The sequence below is a fragment of the Malania oleifera genome, chromosome 7 (genome assembly GCF_029873635.1).
Source record: "Malania oleifera isolate guangnan ecotype guangnan chromosome 7, ASM2987363v1, whole genome shotgun sequence".
NCBI classification, from domain to species: domain Eukaryota; kingdom Viridiplantae; phylum Streptophyta; class Magnoliopsida; order Santalales; family Ximeniaceae; genus Malania; species Malania oleifera.
In genome coordinates, this window is record NC_080423.1 from 42332852 (window position 1) to 42357601 (window position 24750).

Genomic DNA, 24750 nt, shown 5'->3' on the forward strand with positions numbered 1-24750 from the left:
AGAGATGAATGCACTACGGAACAACAATACCTGGGAAATTGTTGATTTGCCAAAAGAAAAGAAAACTATAGGTTGCAAGTGGGTGTTTGCAGTTAAATGCAAGGCTAACGGAAATATAGAAAGATATAAGGCAAGACTCTTGCAAAAGGGTTTACACAAACATACGAAATTGACTATCAAGAAACTTTTGCGCCACTGGCCAAGACAAACTCAATCCGAGCATTACTCTCCTTAGCTGTACATTCTAACTGCCCCTTATACCAGTTGAATGTAAAGAATGCCTTTTTAAATGGAGATCTAGAGGATGAAGTGTTTATGGAATTACCACCAGGTTTTGAAGGTAATCTTTGCAGAGATAAGGTGTGTAAATTTTTTTTAAAAAATCATTGTATGGGCTCAAGCAATCTCCGTGAGCTTGGGTTGAATGCTTTGGGAAGGCTATAAAGGGTCATGGTTGCAGCCAAGGTCAAGCTCATTACACCATGTTCTATAAGCACTCAAGTGAAGGGAAGGTTGCTATACTAATTGTCTATGTTGAAGATATTATATTGACAGGTAATGACCGCAAGGAACTTGAGAAATTAAAACATACGCTTGCTAATGAATTTGAGATTGCAGACTTGGGTGACTTGAAGTATTTTCTCGGTATGGAATTTGCAAGGTCAAGAAAAGGTATTTTTTTTTCACAAAGTAAATATGTGCTTGACTTGCTTGTAGAAATAGGTTTACTAAGGTGTAAAGCAGTTGAGACACCTATAGAGCTTAATCTTAAACTACAACCTGCCAAGCCTGAGGAAGTAACCAATAGAGACCAGTACCAAAGATTGGTTGGAAGGCTACTTTATCTATCACATACATGTCCTAACATTGCCTTTGCTATCAATATGGTAAGCCAATTCATGCACTCACCAGGGTCTGACCGCTTTGATGCAGTTTATAGAATCCTGAGATATTTAAAGGGAACTCCAGGAAAAGGTCTATTGTTTGAAGAGCATAGAAATCTACAAGTTGAGGTATACACTGATGCAGATTGGGCTGGGAGTATAACCAATTGAAGATCAACTTTTGGTTATTGTGCCTTTGTTGGTGGAAATTTGGTTACATGGCGAAGCAAAAAACAAAATGTCTTAGCTAGGAGTAGTGTAGAGGTAGAATTTAAAGCAGTTTCTCATGGAGTTTGTGAAGTGTTGTGGATTAAAAAATTATTGGAAGAATTGAAAGTCACTAATCCGCTACCTATGACAGTATATTGCAATAACAAATCTGCCATAGCCATTGCTCACAATCCAATGCTTCATGATAGAACAAAACATGTTGAGGTCGACAAGCATTTTATAAAGCAGAAGCTGGACAGTGGACTGATTTGTTTACCCTATATCTCTACAACTGAACAACTAGCAAATATACTTACAAAAGGACTACCAAAGAAGCAATTTTAAAATTTGATCGGCAAGCTAGCTATGGAAGACATCTTCAAACCAGCTTGAGGGAAAGTGTTGGAAAGTTCCAAAATTTATCCAGTTAACTCTCCTTGATTATAGGAGAAATTTCTGTAACTATGTAATAATCTTAGGAGATATTCTAGGATATATTCTTAGGAGATATTCTAGGAGATTTGTTAGCAATTGTCAATCCTTCCTTTTTTTCTATTCTTTCCTTTATTATTATTTCCTTTTAGATTATCCTTGAAGTCTATAAGACATTTAGATTGTACCTAATTTTATAATAATAAGAAATACTATTTCAATTCTTCTCCACTTCTAGACCATTTATCCTTCTTCTTCCCCTTCTCTCGCTTGGTCTTACCTTTATCCTTGTCTTTCTTAGTCTTGGCCATGGGACCTCAGTCTTAGCGTTGATTTTGAAATCAACCAAGCCATTTGTTGTTGCATTGGCTGCAAGGAGATCTTTCACTCCTTGTCTACATAGTTCTGTCTATACCCATGATTGCAAACCAGAAAGGAAGTTGAACAACTTATCTTCCTTTTACATGTTCTTGATGTCCAACATCAAGGAACTGAATTCCTTGACATAGTCCCACATGGTTGTCGGTTCTACAATTGTTTTAAGAGCATCCTTTACAACCCAAGCCGCATTGCAAGGAAGGAATTGATCTTTCAATTCCTTCTTCAAGATCTCTCACGTCTTAATTCGGGTCTACTTGCATTCACATCATCCTCTATCTGAGTACGCCACCATAACTTAGCATCACTCTATAGATACATTGATGTTATGGCAACCTTTTTGTTCTCTAGAATGAGGGCAACCTTGAAGTACTGCTCCGTATCTCATAGGAATTTTTTGAGAGGCCTCACCCCCACTAGGGCTTGAGGAGATGGCCCTCTTCATAGGGGTGATTTCACCATCTATCGAAACAAGTATGCCATTCAAGGTTTCTGTCAGGGTCGCCATTTTACTCAATAGCATTGATATTTTAGCTTCTGTAGCAACCATGAAATCGACATACCATTGTTGCAGTTCAACCAATTCTTCGGTTAAACATTCACTTTGTACTACCAATAGAATTGCATCATTGATCTGTGGAAAACCAAGGAAGTTCTCCAAACAATCCAATCGATCTAACCAACCTAAGTTTGCCATCACCGAACTAGACTTTGATACCAATTGTCATAGTGTTTAGGTTCACAGCATGCAACTTGACACTGCAATGGCACCAAATGGCACGCTTGGTTAAGTCACTCACATACACACACAAATTCGTTTGTTAAGTCTTGCAAGTGTGAAACAATGAAATAACATTCACAAGGCAACAATGTTTATTTGAGCAACACTTCCCAACCTTTTCTCTTATTCAAAGACGAGGTTTACACAATCTAACATGTGCAAGAACACCATGCACAAATTCCTCTAGTGTCCTATGCCATCCACATGTCATATTAACACACAGTTGATACGCCCAACTTCCTGGACAACCCCAATTGCCTCAGTTGTGCTGCATGTAGCCAGCATTTGCCAACAAGTCTAAACAAGTTATGTTTATAATTATTTGGCTAAACACATGCCTAAAGATCAACCCACAAATTTACCATTCAGCCAAGCTTGTATGTCAGCCTTTACAAGGAAAGCTGCCAAGTGACTGCCCTGCTTGGTCAACATGTCAGCACTGCAGCATTTGACATTGACACTGCATGCTGTACATGCGTCAATACTTAGTGTCAAGCAAGGTTTTCCCTTAACCACGACTTATTATATGGCCCAGCAACACCATATGTCAATGAGGCACTTGACAAAACCGAGTTAACCATCTGATCATGTCAACCGAAACCAATCACCTTTAGCAACCTTGTCAAGGATCATGGCCCAACAATTTCCATCCGAGTACGTCGAGTATGCAACTTGGCATCTACATGCTCCCTCTTTAGCACAATAGACTATCCAACCAACAAATGTCAAGATAATCCATGACAAGCCATCTTAAGCTACTTGGCACATGAGTTGCCCATGTCATGTGCCTTAGCAATGTCAAGCTAATCAAGGGTTTGATACATATCCTAATGGATCTCATCTTAGTGGGTGTAGTGAGTCTTCTTCTAGTCACTACCTAGAGCTGGCCCCAACACCAACCTATGGACATGGATGCAACCCACAATATGGTCAAAGATAAGATTTTACACCTCCTTTATTCATTGGATTTTCACCATTAGTAAATTTTTAAGTGACACAACAAAATGATGTGAACATGGATTTATTTAGCTATGTATTTCCATAGGAGTAGGGAAATGATTCCAAACCTCAAACCTAAGGTGGCACTAGAGATTGAGACTATGAAGAGCCTCCACATCATTTTGTATGCCAGAGGCTTTCATAGTAATATTGTATTGATACTCATGCATTTTATGTACATGTATATCGACTCATTTATATCTAATCAATTTCACTTACATTTTCTAAATTTTTATTCATTAAAGTAGTAAAAAAAAAAAAGGGGGGGGGGGGGGGGGGGGCCCCCCCAAGCCTGGTGCACAAAGCAACACAATTAAATTAATGCTTGTAGGTTGAATAAAACAGTCAAAATTCATTAAAATGTTTTAAAGGAATCCTCGTTCTTGAATTTAGGGATGGTTGTGCATGTGTGAGAAAAAATTCTTGAGCAACTACAACTGCTTCCTGCTACATAACGCCCACTTCTCCTGCGTATTGTGGTACCCTGCAACTTAAAATCATGACTCATAGCCAGAAAATACCCATAGGAAGACATAACCACTGCTGGAAATTTCCTGGACAAAACTGCAAGCTCAGGAACATCAATACCCCTTGAGATCTTCTGAAACCAACACTATAGCTACCCACAGATATTGCAGAACTGCCAACCCTTGAAATCCCATTGCTGGAGCCTTCCACAAAAGCCAATTGAAAGCTGGCAGGGCCGACTCCATGTGCCAGCTCATGAGGCTCCATACAACCATGTTTTTGGCTTGAATTGATCCTATATCATTTGAATCCCTCTACAAACCATATTTATGGAGTTTTTGGAGATGCATTTTTGTCCAAAGATCTACCTTTCAGCTATTCATGTGCAATACTCTGGGAATGGTTGTGTGGAACTAGAGGCTATTTGTCAGTGGTAATTGAGTTTATTGGGGCCTAAAAGAATGTTACGCTGTGTTTTTATTTGTTCTGATTGTTTACCTAGTTTGTCATATGTTTGTGATTTTTTCTGGTGGCCTACATTGTGTGTGTTGGGATGAAGACCATGGATCCCAAATGAATGTTTCCTTCTTCATTGTCAGACATTACATCCAAGAAGTTGGATTTAAAGAATTATGTGCAGTTGTCTAAGACTGTCAAGATCTATCGAATAACAAAGGAAAATTTGAACATTGTTTGAGAGAAGCTTTGGAATCTAGAGGCTTTAAGATAAGTAGAAATAAAACAGAATATATGAAATGTAATTTTAGTAATGATAGGAGGAATATTGGAGACAAAGTTAAACTTGATGATGAAGAAATAAATAGCACTTGTAGATTTCGATACCTTGGATCTATTATGCAAGCTGAAGGAGAAATTGAAGATGATGTAATGCATAGAGTTAAAGCAGGTTGGGTAAAATGGAGAAGTTCTTCAAGTGTTCTATGTGATCGTAGAATACCCTTAAAATTGAAAGGGACGTTTTATAGGACAGCTATAAGACCAGCTATGCTATATGGATCAAAATGTTGGGCGACGAAAAAACATAATATCCAAAAGGTAAAAGTTGCCGAGATGAGGATGCTTAGATAGATGAGTGGTATAACATTGAAAGATAAATTAAGGAATGAACATATTCGTGGTAAGTTAGGTGCAGCTCCTATAGAAGATAAGATAAGGGAAGGACGACTCAGATGGTATGGACACTTGCAACGTAGGCCTTATAGTGCACCTGTGAGGAAGAGTGACTTAGTTACTGTGGGGGGCAGTAGAAGGGATAGGGGTAGACCTAAAATAACTTGGAAGGAGATAGTGAGTAAGGATTTAATATCTTTGAATCTATCAAAAGAAATGGTCCATGATCGCATAAATTGGCGGAAAAGGATTCATATAGCCGACCCCACTTAGTGGGACTAAGGCTTGGTTTTGTTGTTGTTGTTGTTGTTTTGAATCAAGGCCCAATGACGACAAATGGAAAGAAGTATGAGTTTAAGATGATGCATTGATTATTGGAACCCCAATTTCCGAATGTATGCAAGAGTTTTGAGAATATGCCAAACTAACTCTAATGTTATGAACTTCCAATAATATTATTCTCACATGTATAATCTCTCCTTTACAACTGGGACAAGAGTGTCACCAACTTTGTAGAGATAAAATGCATCCACAAAGAACTCAACATCATGCACAACCCATAAAAGTTGATGTACGTGAGATGCAAAACTAGAGGGAGCATAAGTGAGTCCTTTGGATTGCGGGTTGAAATCCGAGTTCGAGGTTGGCCCAAATTCTTGGTAGTGCAGAGTTCCATCCTTCGTTGACGTTTATTCTCATGTCCTCGGTGCTTCCTCGAACACCTATTCCTTATCCCTTGTTCCAGTGTTTCAACTTCTAGCTTTGAGTAGATTGCTTTTGTTACACAAGGTTATTTTGGTTTTCAAACAAGTAATAGAAAGAAGTTCTTGAGGTGGTTCCAATGGTCATAGCATAAAGGATGGATGTGGTAGAGGACTTCTTGCCCAAATCTACTCATTGTGGACAAGAAGGTCATACAATTGAGCAATGTTGGGATCTCCACAGTAAACCCCCATGCATCGCCAATGTAGCTGCCACAGAACTAATTCTCCCTAATTTAGAAAGTGTGGAACATTGTACAATATCTATTTTAGAGGATGAGTACTAAAAGTTCAAGCAATCTAAAGCAATTTCAATAAGCTTCTCTTCCCATTGCATCTCTTGCTCACATAGATAACCCTATAGCTTTCCTGTCATCTAGTCTTTCCCCATTAGTCCTTGGGTTATAGATTAGGTTGCTACTAACCATATGATATATATAACCAACTTCTTTTCCACCATTGAGCATTCATAAAGCTTACCTTGTGCTACCCTTGCTGATGGGTGCACTACTATGATTAAGGGAATAAGGATAGGTCATCCTACTTCCTCATACTTTCTTTTGTTTTGTATATTTCTGCATTTCCCTTTATTCTTATGCCAATTAGTAGAACCAATTGGACTTGGGTTATAGATTAGGTTGCTACTAACCATATGATATATATATATATATATATATATATATATACATACATACATATATATATATATAACCAACTTCTTTTCCACCATTGAGCATTCAGAAAGCTTAACTTGTGCTACCCCTGCTGATGGGTGCACTATTATGATCCTACCTCCTCATACTTTCTTTTGTTTTGTATATTCCTACATTTCCCTTTATTCTTATGCCAATTAGCAAACCAATTGGACCCAAGAATTTTCCTATAATATCCTATCCTCATCTTGTTGTCATTCAAGACTTAAAGACAATGAAGATGGGTAGAGTACCTCTTTGTTGCTTCTTGTGTGTATATCGTGAAGGTCAATCCTGATATTTTTGTGACTATCTAAAGGCCCATCTTGTTGCAAAAGGATATACCCGTGCGGTTTGGATTAATTCGACACATTCTATCTGGTTGCTACACTTGCCTTGATTTAATATTCAATCACCATACCAAACTTGTCACTAGCCTTCACATTAGTTAGATGCAAAGAATGTCATCCCCCATGGTGATCTTTGCAAGGATGTACATATGGAGCAATTATCGGGCTTTATAGGGGTTAGCATTGGTGCCATTTAAAAAATATTCATTTGGTTTGAAGCAATCACCTAGAGGATGGTTTGGTAGGTTCAGCTCAAATGTGCTTGAGTTCAACATTCAATGATTTCAAGAAGATGACGCCTATAGTATCACTATTCTACCGCTAGTAGGATTTTGCTGATTGTGAAATGATGATGATTACATTATCTAGAGTTTGAAGTAGACAAAGTTTCAAATTAAAGATTTGGGTTCGTTAAAAAACTTGTTGGGTAAGTATCTAGATCTCATATGGTGATTGTCTTGTCATAGAAAAACTATGTTGTAGATATTCTAAATGAGATTGGGCTGCTAGGACCCAAACATGCCGATACATCAACGGATCCTAAGAGCATATTGTTACCATATGTGGGTGATTTGTAACTTTGGATTATATCGGAGTCTTGTTGAGAAGTTAAGCTGCCTCACAACCTAACTATCAAAGACATATCTTTCCTAAAAAGAGTTGTGAGCAAGTTCCTCAATTCCCTAAACAAGCCACCAAGATGTTGCTTGTGTCTTGCGAATTGCAATACCTCAAAGAAGCACCAAAAAAGAGGCCTCTTGTATCAATATTAGGGTTGGATCACCTTCTAAAAGGAGATTGCTCTATGTTTGTTGTCGGTAACCCAGTATATTGGAAGAATACAAAGCAAACTATTCTAGTCTAATCTGAGTGTGAGTCTAAATATAGGGTCATAGCATACACTACATGCTAATCAGTTGGTTAAATAACACCTGGGAAGAATTGAGAGATTGTTTGGTATCATCGTCAAAAATTATGAAAATGAAAACCAGAAACAAAAAATGAAAACCAGAAATAGAAACTAAAAACCAAAAACCAAAAACCAACAATGCTAATATTTCTTAAATTCAATCAATTATCATTTTTGTCCTTGAATCAAATAACAATTAAAAAACATGATTGAAATAATAAAAATACAAAATAATAAAGTTAAATGATACAATAAAAAAAAATTATTATAACTATTTTACTAAACTATTGCATTTCATAATTCACTTTACAAGAATAGTCTTATATTTTATTTTTTATTTTTTATAGAGAAGAAGTTCATTAGATAAAGAAAGAATGTACAATTAGGAGAGAAGACATCTCCTTAGCAAAAGCTTGTAAACCTTTGGAAAACTAGAAAAGAAAAAAACACAAAACTAAAAACGACAACAAAGCTTAAGACACCCTAAGAAGAGACTGCCAATTGCGCAGAACAACTGAAACACACATTTAGCCAACACACTATAAAGAAGCCGTAAAAAAAATCTTTTCCCACACCAATAAATATGGTAACTTCTTCCCTGAAAATATATGCAGATCACGTTCCTTCTGCAAGCCTCCAAACACTGCAAATAAAGCACAATTCAATAATGCAATTCTTTCCTTCTTCCTCCCGAACCCCAGAAAAGAAATTGCCATGAACTCCTCCACTATTCTTATTGTACATGACAATTGAAAAATAATAAAAATATTTTCAAATAGATTTTATTATTATTATTTAATTTTTCAAATTTTATGGTTAGTTTTATAGATCCAGAGATTCACAAATAGGTAAACCTTTCAAGCTGCTACTAAATCCATGGGCAGATAGACGATAACCCGGCAAACTAAAACATCTTAGTAGCAAGAGGAAAAGAAAGCAGAAGCAATTCTTGTAGTAGCGGCGAGCAAAATGGAAGCAGCCTAAACCGTGAAACAGGGTTGTGAGAGAGCAATCCAAGTGTTGTGCTGCTAGGCGAAGCGGTGGAGTGCTGCACCCTCAATGGCGAGAGTCTAGTAGCCAAAAGCACACTAGCTTAAAACTTATATATAGAATGAATGAGTTAATCAACAAAAGTTAATTTTGGATATTAAAGTATTGTAACAATAGGTTGCCAAAACAACTAAAAAAGTGTGTTCGTAGGTCACAAGGCTCCCCACTTTGCGAGGGTAGAGGGAAGGTCATCCTTGCTTTGCCAAAACAATTGAAAAACCATGGAATTTGATTTTCAATTGAAAATAGCTGAAAACTGACAATAGAAAAATAAATTGGCTGTGTAAACAAATATATTTTCAAAATCTGTTTCTTTAACTACACAGAAACAAGAAATGATACCAAATAGACTGGTAAGACCTTAGGGTTTTATTGTAGATAAATTGGGGAAATTGAAAGAAAGGAAAATAGAAAGAGAAAATAGGATTGATCACTTTCAAGGAATCTTCCTCCAAGTTAGGCAAAGGCTATGAATTATGTTATTTCTTGAATTGAAAAGCCCCGCAAGGATACATATATATAGGGTAGGGAACCCTACTCCTATTAGGAATGTAAGATATCCCAATCCAAGTCCTTAATGGATTCAATCCCAATTGATTTGGGAATCCTAACACATTAAATAAAAATCCAACATTAAATTGAATCCTAATATTAAATAGAATCCCAATTGATTTGGGAATCATGACACATTAATTAGAAATCCCAATTGATTTGGGAATCCTAACACAGTTTCTGAGTTTTCCACAATCCCAGCCAATAGAGTTGATGTGTGATAATCAGGCTACTATTCACATTGCATTCAATCCAGTCTTGAGAAAATGAAGCATATTGAAATTGATTGTCATTTCTTTTCTTTTGTGAGAAGCTATTGCAGACAGTCATTTAAACTAGTCATTTGAAATTCAAACACCAGCTTGCTAATATGTCCACTGAAGCTTTAGGTGTTTCTTGGATTTAATCAATTTATAACAAGCTAGGAGCATATGATGTCCGTGCTCCAGCTTAATGGGGAGCGTTATTGGTTCTTGGTTATTTAGCATTACTACCTATATTTGGTAACTAAGAGTGAGTGAGAGCATTATTGTCATTGTCATGTATTTAATGCATACTATAAATTGAGGGGAGACGTATGGCTTGGTTATGACTAGGCGTTTCAATTAGCACAATACGGTTAAAAGCATCAAATGAGCAACAGCAGCATGCTTTATGACCAGTGAATTGTGGATTTGGAAGGGTATACATAGAGCGATACTGAAAGGTTACAACATTGATTGGTACAGTTATCCCTCATACAATTTTTTGGCTGGTGTGGAAGGTAAGATATAGCATAGACAAGGTTTTGGAGGTACAAATTATCAGTGAGCACAGTAAAAGATAGGTGGATAAAACCTTCATATTTTGGATCAATGGGCAGCACTTCTCTTTGAATACTCATGCTGCCTTTAGATTCTTTGGATCTTTCTATCTTTCTACTTGTAATATTTGTTTTTGTATTTGGGTTGCAGCCCCCAGTGCCTCATTGAATTGTTTATTTGTCAGAGCAAAAGAAGAAGAGCCTAGAGGTGAAATTAATTGAAGAAACTTTCTGGCCAATTATGTTCTGACTTCGGAAGTTGGTGGGTAGAAAATTTTGTTTGAAATAGATTTAATATTTTAGTGATATGAACATTTGAAATAGACTCTGCATAGAAAATCATATTGAAAAGTACTATTTCTCAAATATATGATAATTAAATAATTTATTATAAATACAAATACTTAAGATATACAACAACAGAATTATTATTCAAACCAAGACAATTTCTAAACAAAGAGCAATGCTATCTTATACAATACATGCATATATATATATATGTCACGAAGACGGTTGGGTTAGTTTTTGCTTTATAAGTACCTCTTCAGGAACAATAGGAGAAGCACACTCTGGGAAACTACTAGCAATACCAAGCCATGCACAGCAGTGTTGAGGACGTCCTTCTGGTCCAAACATGGTGTTCCTGAAAACCTATTTTAAAATCATCCTCTTATCAAAAAACTTAAAAAGGTGCTTCTAATAGAATCAGAAAATCATAAGGAGTTTGTGGCTTAAAAAGCCAAAATAACAGGTTAATCTTGCAAACCAGCTACAGAAGCAGAAGCAAGCACTTACTGCTGTAAGATGTGGGTGATAAAAATAGAGATTTTTAAGACTTCCATGCTTCGATAGCAGAGACTCCAGTTCGTCAACACACCTGCATTCCCACAGATCCATATATGCTGTTATAATGCATTTCTTGTACATCGACATGCATCTATATATATATTTGCAACGGACATGCACAGGTGGATACAATGCAGCTGATAGGCATTTTAAAAATTTTAAAAAAAAAATCTAGAAGGCTACAATAGTATGGAATGTATTCAACAATCCGATATCCTGATTAACTTGGCAGTCACAAAAGCAATGAGCTTGAGTAATTCTAATAAATTATAAATATTAGAACAGCACTATACTGAATTCATCAAGTACCTAGCTTTTTGTGGTTCAGAAATATACTGTCACTTTATTAGACTTTCAATCCTAGTTCTTATTTATGACATATTCTTCAAAGCCCTAATCCCTCACACTAATTCCTTATGTTAAATCAGTTGTTGAATAACATACATAGCACAACATTTTATGCATTCGACATGATTTGGCATGCTGATATGGTAAATTGTCAAAGTGGAACACAAACCAATAACTTTATTAGACTTTCAATCCTAGTTCTTATTTATGACATATTCTTCAAAGCCCTAATCCCTCACACTAATTCCTTATGTTAAATCAGTTGTTGAATAACATACATAGCACAACATTTTATGCATTCGACATGATTTGGCATGCTGATATGGTAAATTGTCAAAGTGGAACACAAACCAAGAACGCAATAATATACATGTCCACTTGCACATACATCATCATAGTAGAAGATACTCTGCAACCTTCTCATGAAAAAGGAGAAAATGCACTCATTTTATCTTACGAGTGACCTAAGATTTATATAAATATTCTAGAATTTCTGAAAATTTCTTTCTTTAACTTTCATAGTATTAAAAATTTACAAAACTTTTATTATCACCGCTTTGTAAATTTGAAAATTGATCAAAATTATACATAGGTCCAACATGCCTGACATGTGGCTAAAGTCATCTTCTGTAGATACAAACAAAGTGTCTTTTTGTCTATAATACTTTGCTTGTTATCTGAAGGACACTGGCATTTCTTTATTTTATTTCCTACCAATAACTGGAATGCCAGACACTGGTTGACAGTTGAGACCACAATTCTGTTACTGATGTGTACCTAACAGATGTTTTACCTCTTGCAACTGAGCCCAAATTCCTTCAAAATGGTGAAAGAGAGGAGCCACATTATGTGCACGTGTGTGTCTACATATATTATATAAAGTGACACCCGTTTTTTAGGGTTTACAGATCGACCAAGGTCCAGCATCTGTCTTTTTTCTTGATCATCAACATGTTTTGGGCTCATGGCTCTGTATGCTTCTCTTCCTTCGTAGTAAAGGATAAGGGCTCAGAACTAACAGTGGTCTTGCAACAGTGGGGCTTCAGCGATTGGCTTTCACTGGAACAATTTTTGGTGGCAGAAGGCTGCAGTTACAGCAGATCTGACTCTTGCCAGTGTGTGGCTTCTCCGACCAGCCCTTTCTCTCTCTCTCTCTCTCTCCATCCCAGATAGGACAGTAAATCTGCTGTGCGTAATGGGTCTCTGGTGGCCAGAAGCCCTCTTTGCCACTGTTGCTGATCTTGCCTTGCCCAATTTGGTCCTCAAACTCCACAATTGGATATTGAAGGAATTCTTGGAAGTAGCAAATACTAATAATTTCATACTATTTTTTTAATATTATTGCCTCTGCTGAGATCTTCTTGCTCTCTTGATCTGCTTTTATCTCTTCTCAGTTGTTCTTACCATGCTGGCTGATAGATTAGGTTTTGTGTCTTCAATTTGTAGGCTCAACATATGCACTAGACTCACTTTTTTTTGGATTTCAAGACAAAAATCATTTGCAACTCTCAGATCTACTAAAATTTTTCAAAATTACTATGGCACGAGTTTTGATTTTATTCTAGCTCTGATTCACACATTGAACTTGCATGCTTTAGATGTTACGTTCAATGTGATGTATGCGTGGTCTCTAGATCTGGGTCTAGGGCATGTTTTAGATAATTGTGAATTGGACTCAGGTTAGGAAATTAGTTCACTACTTAGTTTAGATTACTTGAGTAGCATGTGTGGGATTATAGTTTTGCTCACACTGAATTTTTGAAAACAGTTTGCATCATTCAATAAGTTTTTCAATTTTTTTTATCAATAAAGAAACATTAGATACATGCACTTTCTTGTGTAGTATTACAACAACAAACCAAGTCTTAAGTCCCACTAGGTGGGGTTAGATACATGAATCCTTTTCTGCCAATTTTTGCATGCATGGAAAATTTCCTTCAACAAATTGAAGGCTATTAAATCTTTACTATCTCATTCTAAGTTATTTTAGCTCTACCTCTACCCTTTCTACTCCTCTTCACAGTAACTAATTCACTCTTCCTCACTGGCGCACTATGTGGCTTACATTGCAAGTGTCCAAACCATCTGAGTCATCCCTCCCTTACCTTATCTTCTACAGGAGCTATGTCTAACTTCCTGCGAATATGCTCATTTCTTAATTTATCTTTTAACCTTATACCACTCATCCATCTAAGCATTCTCATCTCGGCAACTTCTACTTTTTGGATTTGTTGTTTCTTAGTCGCACAACATTTTGATCCATATAGCCAAGGTCTTAAATTTCCACCAAATTGTCGAAATTTCCAATTTCCATCACCCTCGAAATTGAAATGGCCGTCGATTTCCGTCTTGCAAAATTTGCGTCGAAATCTCAACGAATCATCCAAAATTTATCAAAATCTCAAAATTTTAGCGAAACTTTTCAAAATTTTAACTATACAATGAAATTTTTTCATAATTCAAATAAGAAATTTAGGAGTGAATTGAAATTTCTCTTTTAATTTATTTTATCGAAACAAAAGATTATTACAAGTGCTATTGAAATTATATTAAAAAATAAACTTACGATAACATTTTATTTAACCATTCATGTCAAAATTATCATTATTTGAATAAAAAATAATATTTCAATAATTTATGAATTTCATTTGTATTAATTGAATATGTTTAATGTACATTATCTTACAAATATGTTTGATACACATAATATTTTACAATTTTTCCACCTCATGCAAAACATAGATGTATTTAATTTGTAATATATTAGTCCTAAAACTTATATTATTATGTTTGTTAACCATTTCTAAAGTTTCACAAAGAATTCCATGCTTTACTACTAATTTCCGTTATATTTTCAAATCAAAATCAAAATTGACATTGAAATTGAAATTTTCGTACTTTTGGAGCTTTGAAAATTGAGTCAATATCGAAATTTAATACCTTGCATATGGCATAGCTGGTCTTATAGTCATTCTATAAAATTTTCTTTTTAATTTTAAGGATATTCTACAATCACAAAGCACATTTGAAGCATTTCTCCATTTTACCCAACCTATTTTAACTCTACGCATTACATCGTCAATTTCTCCTTCAGCTTGCATAATATAGAAAGTCTAGCTTTTACACGGGAACGGAACGAACCAGAGCGAAGGTGTGATTGTACTACAACTTGCTTCGAGACTAAAAGGAAAAGTGATCCAAGGTATCAAAATCTACTAGAGCTATTGATTTCTTCATGATTCAGTTTAACTTTGTCACCATTATTCCACCTACTATTACTAGAAGTACATTTCATGTATTCTGTCTTATTTCCACTTATGCTAAAGCCTCTAGATTTTTAAAATTCTCTTCATAATTCTAACTTAGATTTTACTCCACCCCTAGTTTTATCAATCAAGACAATATCATCCACAAAAAACATACACCATAGAACCTCATTTTGGATAGTCCTAGTTAGTTGAACCATCACTAAAGCAAACAGATAACGGCTCAAAGCTGATCCTTGAAGTACACCTATTGTGATTGAAAATTCTCTAGTCTCTCTACCTATAGTCCTCACACTAGTCATTACTCCATCATACATATCCTTAATTACATTAGTATACCTACTACAAACACTCTTTTTTTCTACAACCCACCACAAAACTTCCCTAGGTGCTAGCTACCTTATTATATGCTTTCTCTAAGTCAATAAATACTATATGCAAGTCCTTTTTCTTTTCCCAAAAATTTTCCATTAATCTTTTTAAAAGATATATAGCTTCAATAGTAGATCTCCCAGGCATAAAAACCAAATTGATGTTTTGAGACCTCCATTTCTAGCATTAATCTTTGTTCAACTATCCTTTTCCATATTTTCATTGTATGGCTTATAAGTTTTAATTCCACAATAGTAATTATAATTTTGAATATCTCCTTTTATTTTTGTATTAAGGTATTAAAGTGCTTTTCCTCCATTGGTCTGACATTTTCTTCGTTTTTATAACTGTGTTAAATAAATTAGTTAACCATATAATTCTATTATCACCTAAGCATTTTCAAACTTCAATTGGGATATTATCTGGTCCTATAGCTTTTCCATTTTTCAATTTTTTAGTGCAAACTTAACTTTATTAACTCTAATCTTGCGAATAAATCTCATAATTTGTGTTTTCCTGATTTGTCAATTCTATGTTTCCTTATGCTTGGTTTTCATTAAATAACTAACGAAAGTAACTTCACCATCTTTTGTTTATGTCTTCTTCCTTAACGAAGACACTATCATCCTCACTTTTATACATTTTATATTACCTAAGTCCTTACTCTTTCTTTCTCTAGCTCTAGCAAATTTAAATATGTTTCTTTACCCCGTCTTTTGTATCTAATCTAGCATACAAATTATTATATGATCTATATTTATCTTCACTAAAGGCTTTTTTTGCATCCTTTCTTGTCTTTTTATACTATTCAAAGTTTTCCATGTTTCCACATTTTTTCCATGTTTTATACTAGATTCCTTTTATCTTTAGAACTTTTTGGACATCTTGATCCCACCACCAACTTTCTTTGCTATTTGAGAATCTTCCTCTTAATTCACCTAAAATCTCTTTTGTTATCTTTTTAATAATGCTAGCCATCCTACTCCAAAGATTGTTTGTGTCTACACCATCCTATATTGTCCAATTGCCATATTTGATCATTTTATCTTTAAATTTTATTATATTTTCTCCTTTCAAGTTCCACCTAGTTCTCTAACACTAAAACTCTATGTTATGAGGACAAGCTTTCACTTGAGATAACTTTACAATCGTTACATGATAAATGATCTACCCTCTTAGTTAAAAAAAAAATCTATTTGACTTTTATTTTGTCCACTTTTGAAGGTTATTAAGCGTTTTTCCCTCTCTTCTAAAAGCAAGCATTCATTGTAATAAAATCATATGACATGGCGAAGTGAAAGATCATCTCCCCATGTTCATTTTTTTCTCCATATCCATATCCTCGAGTATCCTCTCATGACCTTTATTATCCCTTCTAATGTGTCCATTTAGATCTACTCATATGAACATTTTCTCAATCCCTGATATGCCTTGAATAATACTATCCATATTTTCCCAAATTTGTCTCTTAAGGTTTTATGTTGAGCCTACTTGAGGAGCATAAGCACTAATGACATTTATTATCTCTTTGCCTAAGACATCTACAACTTTATCTTCAAAGTTTTTGTCTACAATAATTCCTACCCCATTTTATGTTTTTCTTTTCCGATGTACCAAAGTTTAAATCCTGATCTTTCAATTTCTCTAAATCTTGTGTAGTATTAATTGCCCCAAATCTTTTTACACGCAGCCAGTCCCAAGCCCAGATTAAGGAGTAGGCTAGCGTCAAGTAGCTGACAGCCAACATAAAACTTGTCACATCTTTATAACACAAATCCTTATCGAATATTCATTGGAACTTCCCCTATAAGCAACACGTTGCACTTATACCACACTGGTGTAGTGAAAAATGGACAAAGGTGGACTAAGCAAAGTCATTCTAGATAGGAGAGAGTTATGAAGTTCACAAAAAACTAGGATCATATTAGCTAGTTGGAATATAATGAGACTTCCAAGAAAAAAAATGAAGATAGTGGATATAATGATCAGAAAAAAATTAACTTAATCTGCCTTCAAGGGACTAAATAGGTAGGGCAAAAAGCTTGAGAAATTGAAAAATCAGGATTCAAAGTTTGGTAAACTAGAAAAGAGAAACATAAAAAATGGGGTTGGAATCATTATAGACAAAGACCCAAAAGATAATATAGTAGATGTTAAAAAAATAAAGATATGATTATAAAAATCAAGATAGTTCTAGGATTAGAGATAATAAATGTCGTTAATGTGTATGCTCCCCAACTAGGCTTAACAGAAAACCTTAAAAAACAATTTCGGGAAGACATGGAAGGGCATTATATAAGGGATGCTTGAGTCTGAAAAACATTCATAGGAGCTGATTTGAATGGACACATTGGAAACGACAATATAGGTTATGAGAGGATACATGGAAACCATGGACATGGAGATAAAAATGAGGTTGGGATGTGATTATAGGTTTTGTAATGTCTTATGATTTGGTTATATTGAATACTTGCTTTAAAAAAAGATAAGACTTAATAGCTTTTAAGAATGGGCAAAATAAAATCCAAATAGATTTCTTCTTAACAAGGGAGATCGTCTATCATGAAAGGATTACCTTAGGTGAAAGTTTGACCACACAATATAGAGTTCTAATATTAGATATATGTACTAAAACATGTATAAGAAAAACAAACACAAGTTAACTAGGTGGTGGAGCTTGAAGGTAGAAAATATAGTAAAATTCAAAGACAAAACTATCAAAGAGAGTGATTGGACATTCGGGAAGAAGCTAGATCAAACACTATGCGGAATAGGATAGCTAACTTTATAAAAAAGATAGAAAAAGATATTTTAGGTGAATCTAGAGGAAGATACTTGGGTAGTAAAGAAAGTTGGTGGTGGGATCAAGATGTCCAAAAAGCCATCTAGACCAAAAAAAAAAAAAAAAACTTGTACAAAACATAGCAAAGATGTAGAAATATATAAAACCTTGAAAAGTATAAAAAAAAAAAGGCAACAAAAAATTCGAAAAAAGTCAGTACTGAAGCCAAACATAGAGCTTATGATACTTTATATGCTAGACTAGATACAAAAGAAGGGGATAAAGACATATATAAGCTTGCTAGAGCTAGAGAAAGAAAGTGCAAAGATTTAGGTAATGTAGAATGTATAAAAGACAAGAATGACAATGTCTTGATCAAATAAGAAGACATAAAAGAGAGGTGATGGAGATAGTTTAATAAGCTATTTAATGAAAATAAAATTTAAATCTTGAACTTAGAAGTGACAAATGAGGAAAAAGACTAAAATGAGGAGATTTATTTGCAAATTAGCTTCATTGAAGTTAAGATGGCTTTAAAAAAGATGAAAAGTGGGAAATTTATAGGACCCGATAACATCCTAATTGAATTTTGGAAATGTTTAGGGGATAAAGGAAGTATATGGTTAACTAATCTTTCAACATAACTATAAAAACTAAGAAAATGCTGGAAAAATGGAGGAAAAGCATGTTAAAACTATCTATGAAAACAACAGCAATATTCAAATTTGTAATAAGGATCACAAAATAAACATTATGAGTTGATGAAACTATGGAAAAGGGTAATTGAGCAAAGAATAAGATTAGAAACGAGGGTTACAGAGAATCAATTTGGTTTTATGTCTATGATATAGAGAATATAAGCTATTTATCTTTTAAGATTAATGGAAAATTTTAGGAAAAGAAGTGGGGCTTGCATATGGTTTTTATTGACCAAATTAAAACTTATGATAGTGTGCCTAGAGAAGTTCTTTGGGGAGTTTTAGAAAAGAAAAGAGCATGCAGTAGATACACTGAAGCCATTAAGGATATGTATGATAGAGTAATGACTAGCATTAGGACTATAGGAGGAGAGTCTAGAGAATTTCCAATCACAATAGGTATACATCAAGGTTCTACTTTGAGCCTTTAAAGTTTTTGCTTTAGTGATCAATGAAATCATTACAAATATTCAAAAATGGAATCCCTTGGTGTATGTTGTCTGCAAATGATATTACCTTGATTGATGAAAGTAGGGTGAAGTGAAATCTAAGTTAGAACTATGGATAACTACTTTAGAGTCTAAAGGTTTTAGGATAGAAATAAGATAAAATATTTTTGAAAAAAAAAAAAGGCAGCCTGGTGCACAAAGCTCCCGCATATGTGGGGTCTTGGGGAGGAGCGGACCATGATGGATCTATAGTAAGCAACCTTACCTTACATTTTTGGAAGAGGTTATTTCCATGCTTGAATTCGTGATCTCCAAGTCACAAAACAACCACTCTATCGTTGCTCTAAGGTTTTCCTTCAAATAAGATAAAATATATGAAATGTAATTTCAATAACGTAAGGAGGAATATTGGAGATAAGATTAATCTTGATAATCAAGAAATGAATAGCACTAGTAGATTTCAATATCTTGGATCTATTATGCAAGTAGAAGGAGAAATTGAAGTGGATGTAATACATAGAGTTAGAGTAGGATGGGTAAAATTGAATAGTTCTTCAAGCGTGTTGTGTGATCGTAGAATAGCCTTAAAATTAAAAGTAAAGTTCTATAAGACAGCTATAAGGCCAGCCACATTATATGAATCAGAATGTTGGGTAATTAAGAGACAACATGTACAAAAGGCAAAAGTTTCTGAAATGTGAATGTTAAGATGGATAAGTGGTATAACATTAAAAGATAAATTAAGGAAAGAACTTTTTCGCAATAAACTAAGCATAGCACTAGTCGAAGACAAGATAAGGAGAGGGCGAGTCAGATGGTTTGGGCATTTGAAATGCATGCCAAGCAATGCACTTGTGAGAAGTGAGTTAGTTACTAGTTCTAGAATTAAAAGGGGAATGGGCAGACCTAAAATAACTTGGAATGGGATCGTGAGTAAGGACTTAATAACTCTTAAGATAGCAAACAAAAATGCCCTTGATCGGGTGAATTTGCAGAATAAGACCTAAAAATAATGCATTTTTATCAAAACTACACAACAAGACACTTGTCATTGAAAGATTTTATCCCTCCAATCCACCCAAAAGCTTGTAGAATAGCCAAGGCTATTTACAAGAAAATCTTTGTGAAAGCTTCTCACAAGATAAACTCATGTTTTTTTGACTTATACGAGAAGTTTTCAAATATGGCCAAGAATTTAGACCCATCAATGATTATTATGGCATTTTGAAGGGTATTTGGGAGGAATTCAATACCTAGTGAATTCATGTCTTCCATGAATGAAGCATATGATAGAATCTAGCATATCATCAAAGATAATTCTCAGTATGTTTCAAAAGATTCTTCTTGTGATAGTTCAATCATGATTAGCACTACCTCTAACTGAAGTAGAAGAAATGTTGGAGGAACAGGATGAGGTTTCATCGGCAAACATGGCAAAGGTAGCATATCGGGACAAGGAGAATTCATCATGGCAATTCTTGCATTTGCACACATTTTGGTGAGATAATTTTACCGATCGCAATTAGAACTCCATAAGAAACTTACTTAGGGCAATATGTCTCTTGCCAAGGGTGATCCTTTTCTTGACACTTCAAGTGCACTTGGCCACTCAAGTGGTTGCACACCTTGAGAGAGGTACAACAATCTTGTGGTTGAATGGTTAAACAACTTGAAATTCAGTATTCTACATCTAGCACTTGATGTAGGATAGCACCATGGATCTGCAGCCATAAGAGAACGTAGGATAGGTTGAGGGGAGGAAAGGAGAATAAGGAAGAAAGAAGAGGAGATACAAGGGGGGAAAATCAAACGTTAACTTCAATTCAAATTCAACAATAACATACTCCTACATGGCTTTCACACATTATTTTTAAGAAAGCCTCGAACACATGAAATTACAAATATACCCCTATAAGTATATAAAATTACAAACATACCCCTAAAATCACAAATATTATGAACAAGCCCCCAAATACATAGCTATATACTAATTAAACTAAACATAAATTAATTAAACACCACTACTTGTACAATTCTTCTCCATTAATCTCCTACTAGAATCAACCCATGGTCCATCTTCTTGTCCAACAAAAAATCTTCCAGAGTTAAAAAAATTCGCCTTGAATTTTGAAATGTTGGAGGAACAAAATTAAGACATGAACTTGGACGCTTTGAAAGCCGGAGCTTGAGTGATGCAAGAAACCACATTCTATTGGCAGCATTGGAGACTTGAATTGAGAATTGGCATCAATGAACACATGAGGAATGACAAACTCAACAATTGGAATGTTTGAAAGACTTTGAATGTCTTCAAGCACATTCATTTCCTTGCTTGTAGTGTCTTTATGTTGAGTAACTTTGACATGATCAGTAATGTTAGATTCTACCTTTGTTGGTTGGTAGAGTGGGCTTCAAATTGATCTTCTCATCATTATGGTGAAAGATATATGTCTTCTCATGTCTTTGAGTCACACCCAAATCATCCAACCAAGGAGAACCAAGTAGTACATGGCCAATATTCATGGGTATGATATCACACAAACATGATCCAAATGGTCACCCATTTGAATAGGAACCAAACATCTTTCAAACATGTAAGGTAGTTTTATCATTCCATGATATCTCATAAGCCTCTGGGTGAGGTTCCGATGAAGTTGCATGCAATTGAATCCATTTCTAAACATCACATTCATAAGACATCTTTTATCAATGCTCGATTTGCAGACTTTTACTCCACATTTAGGTAATGTATGGAATGGCTTGGTATTATGACTAGATTGGGAGAACCATTCCTTTCTTCCAGTAAGTTGTTACCAGGTTTCTGTATATATATGTGTGTGTGTGTGTGTGTGTGTATATTTACTGCCATTATATATCACCAAAAGCCTTACCACAATTTCCCACAAGCTTGACTCCCAATTTTCAAGAACTATCTTCAATTCACCTTTGATCCTGAGTGTCATGTGGAAATGAAACAAACTCACTTCGAAAATTCACAAAATGCAGCAGTAAAACCTGATTTTTGATGCTGGCAGCGACAATTTCATGCTATGCTGGCAGCAACAATTTCTTGCTTCTTGTATTGAATTATCACACTTGCTCACAAAATATCATATCCACAATCAAAATATCATGCCAAAGATCAAAAGATTAAGGAAGAAACCCAAAATACACTTGCTGGAGCAATTTTTTGCTAAACTGGAAAATACAGGATAGACTGGCAGGTTTCTTGACACACAAGGCCAGCGCAAGGGGAGCTTGAGCCTCCAGCAAGGGGTCCTCTGATGATGAAATTTCAGGAAAAGGTATATCCAGGGGCGGGGAATGCAATGATGATGGTGGTGGTGTGCAGGAATAATACCAAAAAATTAGGGATTTAAGAGGGGCAGACAGTTGGAAACTTTTGGCTGGCACGCGGGACTTCTACGGCGATCGGACGGTGATGAAATTTCAGGGAAGACCTCAGGGGTTTCTATTTTCAATGTATGGGCAACATTGCGAGATGATGTTTGGAAATTAGAGTTTCAAAATCAGGAGTACAACTGTAATTTTATTTTGAAAAGCTGCAGAACAGTGCAGCTTGTGCAGGCACACTGGTTTTCCATTTCTTTAGGATTTTGATGGTCATAGAGGGAAAAAAAGTGCTGGAATGAACAGAAAAAGAGGAAGAAGATTGAGTGAGAGGGAAGGAGAATGAAGGGAGAGAAAGACAGAGTTAAGAGATGAAGAAGAAGAAGAAGAAGAAATTGGAAGAGAACGAAGAATAGGAAGTTCTGAAACAGTGCGAAAGACAAGAACAGGAGATTGGAAAAGAGAACGGAAAAAGGAAAGGAAGAAGATGAATTGCAGGATGAAAAATGGGGGACTCAATGGAAGAGTCAAGATTGTGGTTGGCCACTGCCAAATGATGCAGGACAGCATCATGGGTCTGCAGACTTAAGAGAATGTAGGATAGATAGAGGAGAGGAAAGGGGAAGAAGAAGGAAGAATAAAGAGGAGATACAATGAGGGAAAATCATGTTAACTTCAATTCAAGTTCAACAATGACTTACTCCTACATGGCTTTCACACATTATTTGTAAGAAAGCCAGTAGCACATAAAATTACACATATATCCAAAAACTACATAAAAGCCTCCAAATGCACATAATCGTATACAATTTAAACTAAATACACACAATAAACTAATTAATTAAACACAATAACACTTGTCCAATTCTTCTCCATTAATCTCCAACAAGGGTTAACCCATGGTATGACTTCCTGTCCTACAACAGTACTATGCTAGCCCATTCGCATAGTCATCCTCCTCGCACTATATTACCGATTTCAGTGCCTCCACTCCTATGATAGGTAGCCCAAATCTATTTCAAGTCCTTGAAACCCACTATTTCACGATGTAAAGTTACTCTTCCTCATGATTAGGTTTCAAATGGGGTTTTTTTTTTGGTGGAGTATTCTTTAGTTTTCTTCTATTTCTTTACCCTGTGTGTCATGAGCTGAACACTTCAGACCTTGTGAAGATCCATGTGGCACTAGCTATAACCACTAGCATAAATAGTCAACTAAAAGTGTACCACGCCTTCACCAAATTTACAAGCATCAAATGCAAATGACAAGGAAGTTATAAGCAAACATGAAAGAAAACAAGAGTCATGGTAAAATGGAAAGCAATACAATCCATTAGTCACACCTTTATAGGCAATGCATGTTTCATGAGGGAGGAAAGTAGGCTAAACATGTCTACAATAGCTAGTGAGTTTTATAATGATTGACAAACACTCAATCCTCCCTTACGGAGCTTTCTATGCTATTCTCACTCTGTCACTAGGAAGCACCAAAGTGATAAGAGGATTCATATTCACAATTTTCACATAGGCATTGTCGTACTCAAAGAAAGCCTAACTACTACTTAGATGGTTACCCATCCCATGAACACAAAATAAGTTGTCAAAGGCAAGCATAATGTTCTGAACAAGCTTAGCTCATGACACTCTCCCCCACTTATGCGTTCACGTCCCTGTAGACTTTGACGCTAAGTACTCTTCCACTTTGTCCACAAATGGTTCCATGTCTTTTGCTAAATCCAACTCATTTCTTCGCCTCAAGGCCCTTCCACTTCACTAAGAATTTGTGCCTCTTCTTCCTTGATAATGTGAACTCTATGTCTATAAGGATATCTTTAACTTTTGTCTCTTGAGTTAATAGGCTAGGCCAGCACATACAATTCTGCTAACATCCCCCCTCAAATTGATGTTGAGTGATTGAGAAGCATCAATTTGTCAAGCAGGAACTGATGGCGAGGACGAGAGAGAGCCTTGGTGAAAATATCAGCAATTTGGTATTCAATGGAAATGTGTGGAAGAGTAATCTCTTGATAAGCAAAGGCTCACGAATGGAATGACAATCCACCTCAATATGTTTGGTGCACTCATGAAAAATGGGATTGGCAGCAAGCTGAATAGCACTAGTATTATCAGCATGAAGAGGAGTAGGAGTAAGCTGCGAAACACTAAGTTCGCCTAACAACCCTCAAAGCCATACAATTTCAGAACAAGCAGACGACATATATTTAGACTCGGTGGAGGA

At 35.4% G+C, this 24750-nt stretch overlaps 1 protein-coding gene across 1 annotated transcript in view; it reads right to left on the minus strand.

Moving 5' to 3' along the window:
* LOC131159189 (protein NAP1) overlaps window positions 1-24750 on the minus strand; it is a 118995-nt gene that overhangs the window by 19580 nt on the left and 74665 nt on the right. Inside the window, exons 17-18 of the mRNA XM_058113903.1 lie at window positions 11196-11277; window positions 10941-11051 (exon numbers count right to left, since the gene is read on the minus strand). Coding sequence (XP_057969886.1) covers window positions 10941-11051; window positions 11196-11277 — 193 coding nt within the window. The remainder of the gene's footprint in view (window positions 1-10940; window positions 11052-11195; window positions 11278-24750) is intronic.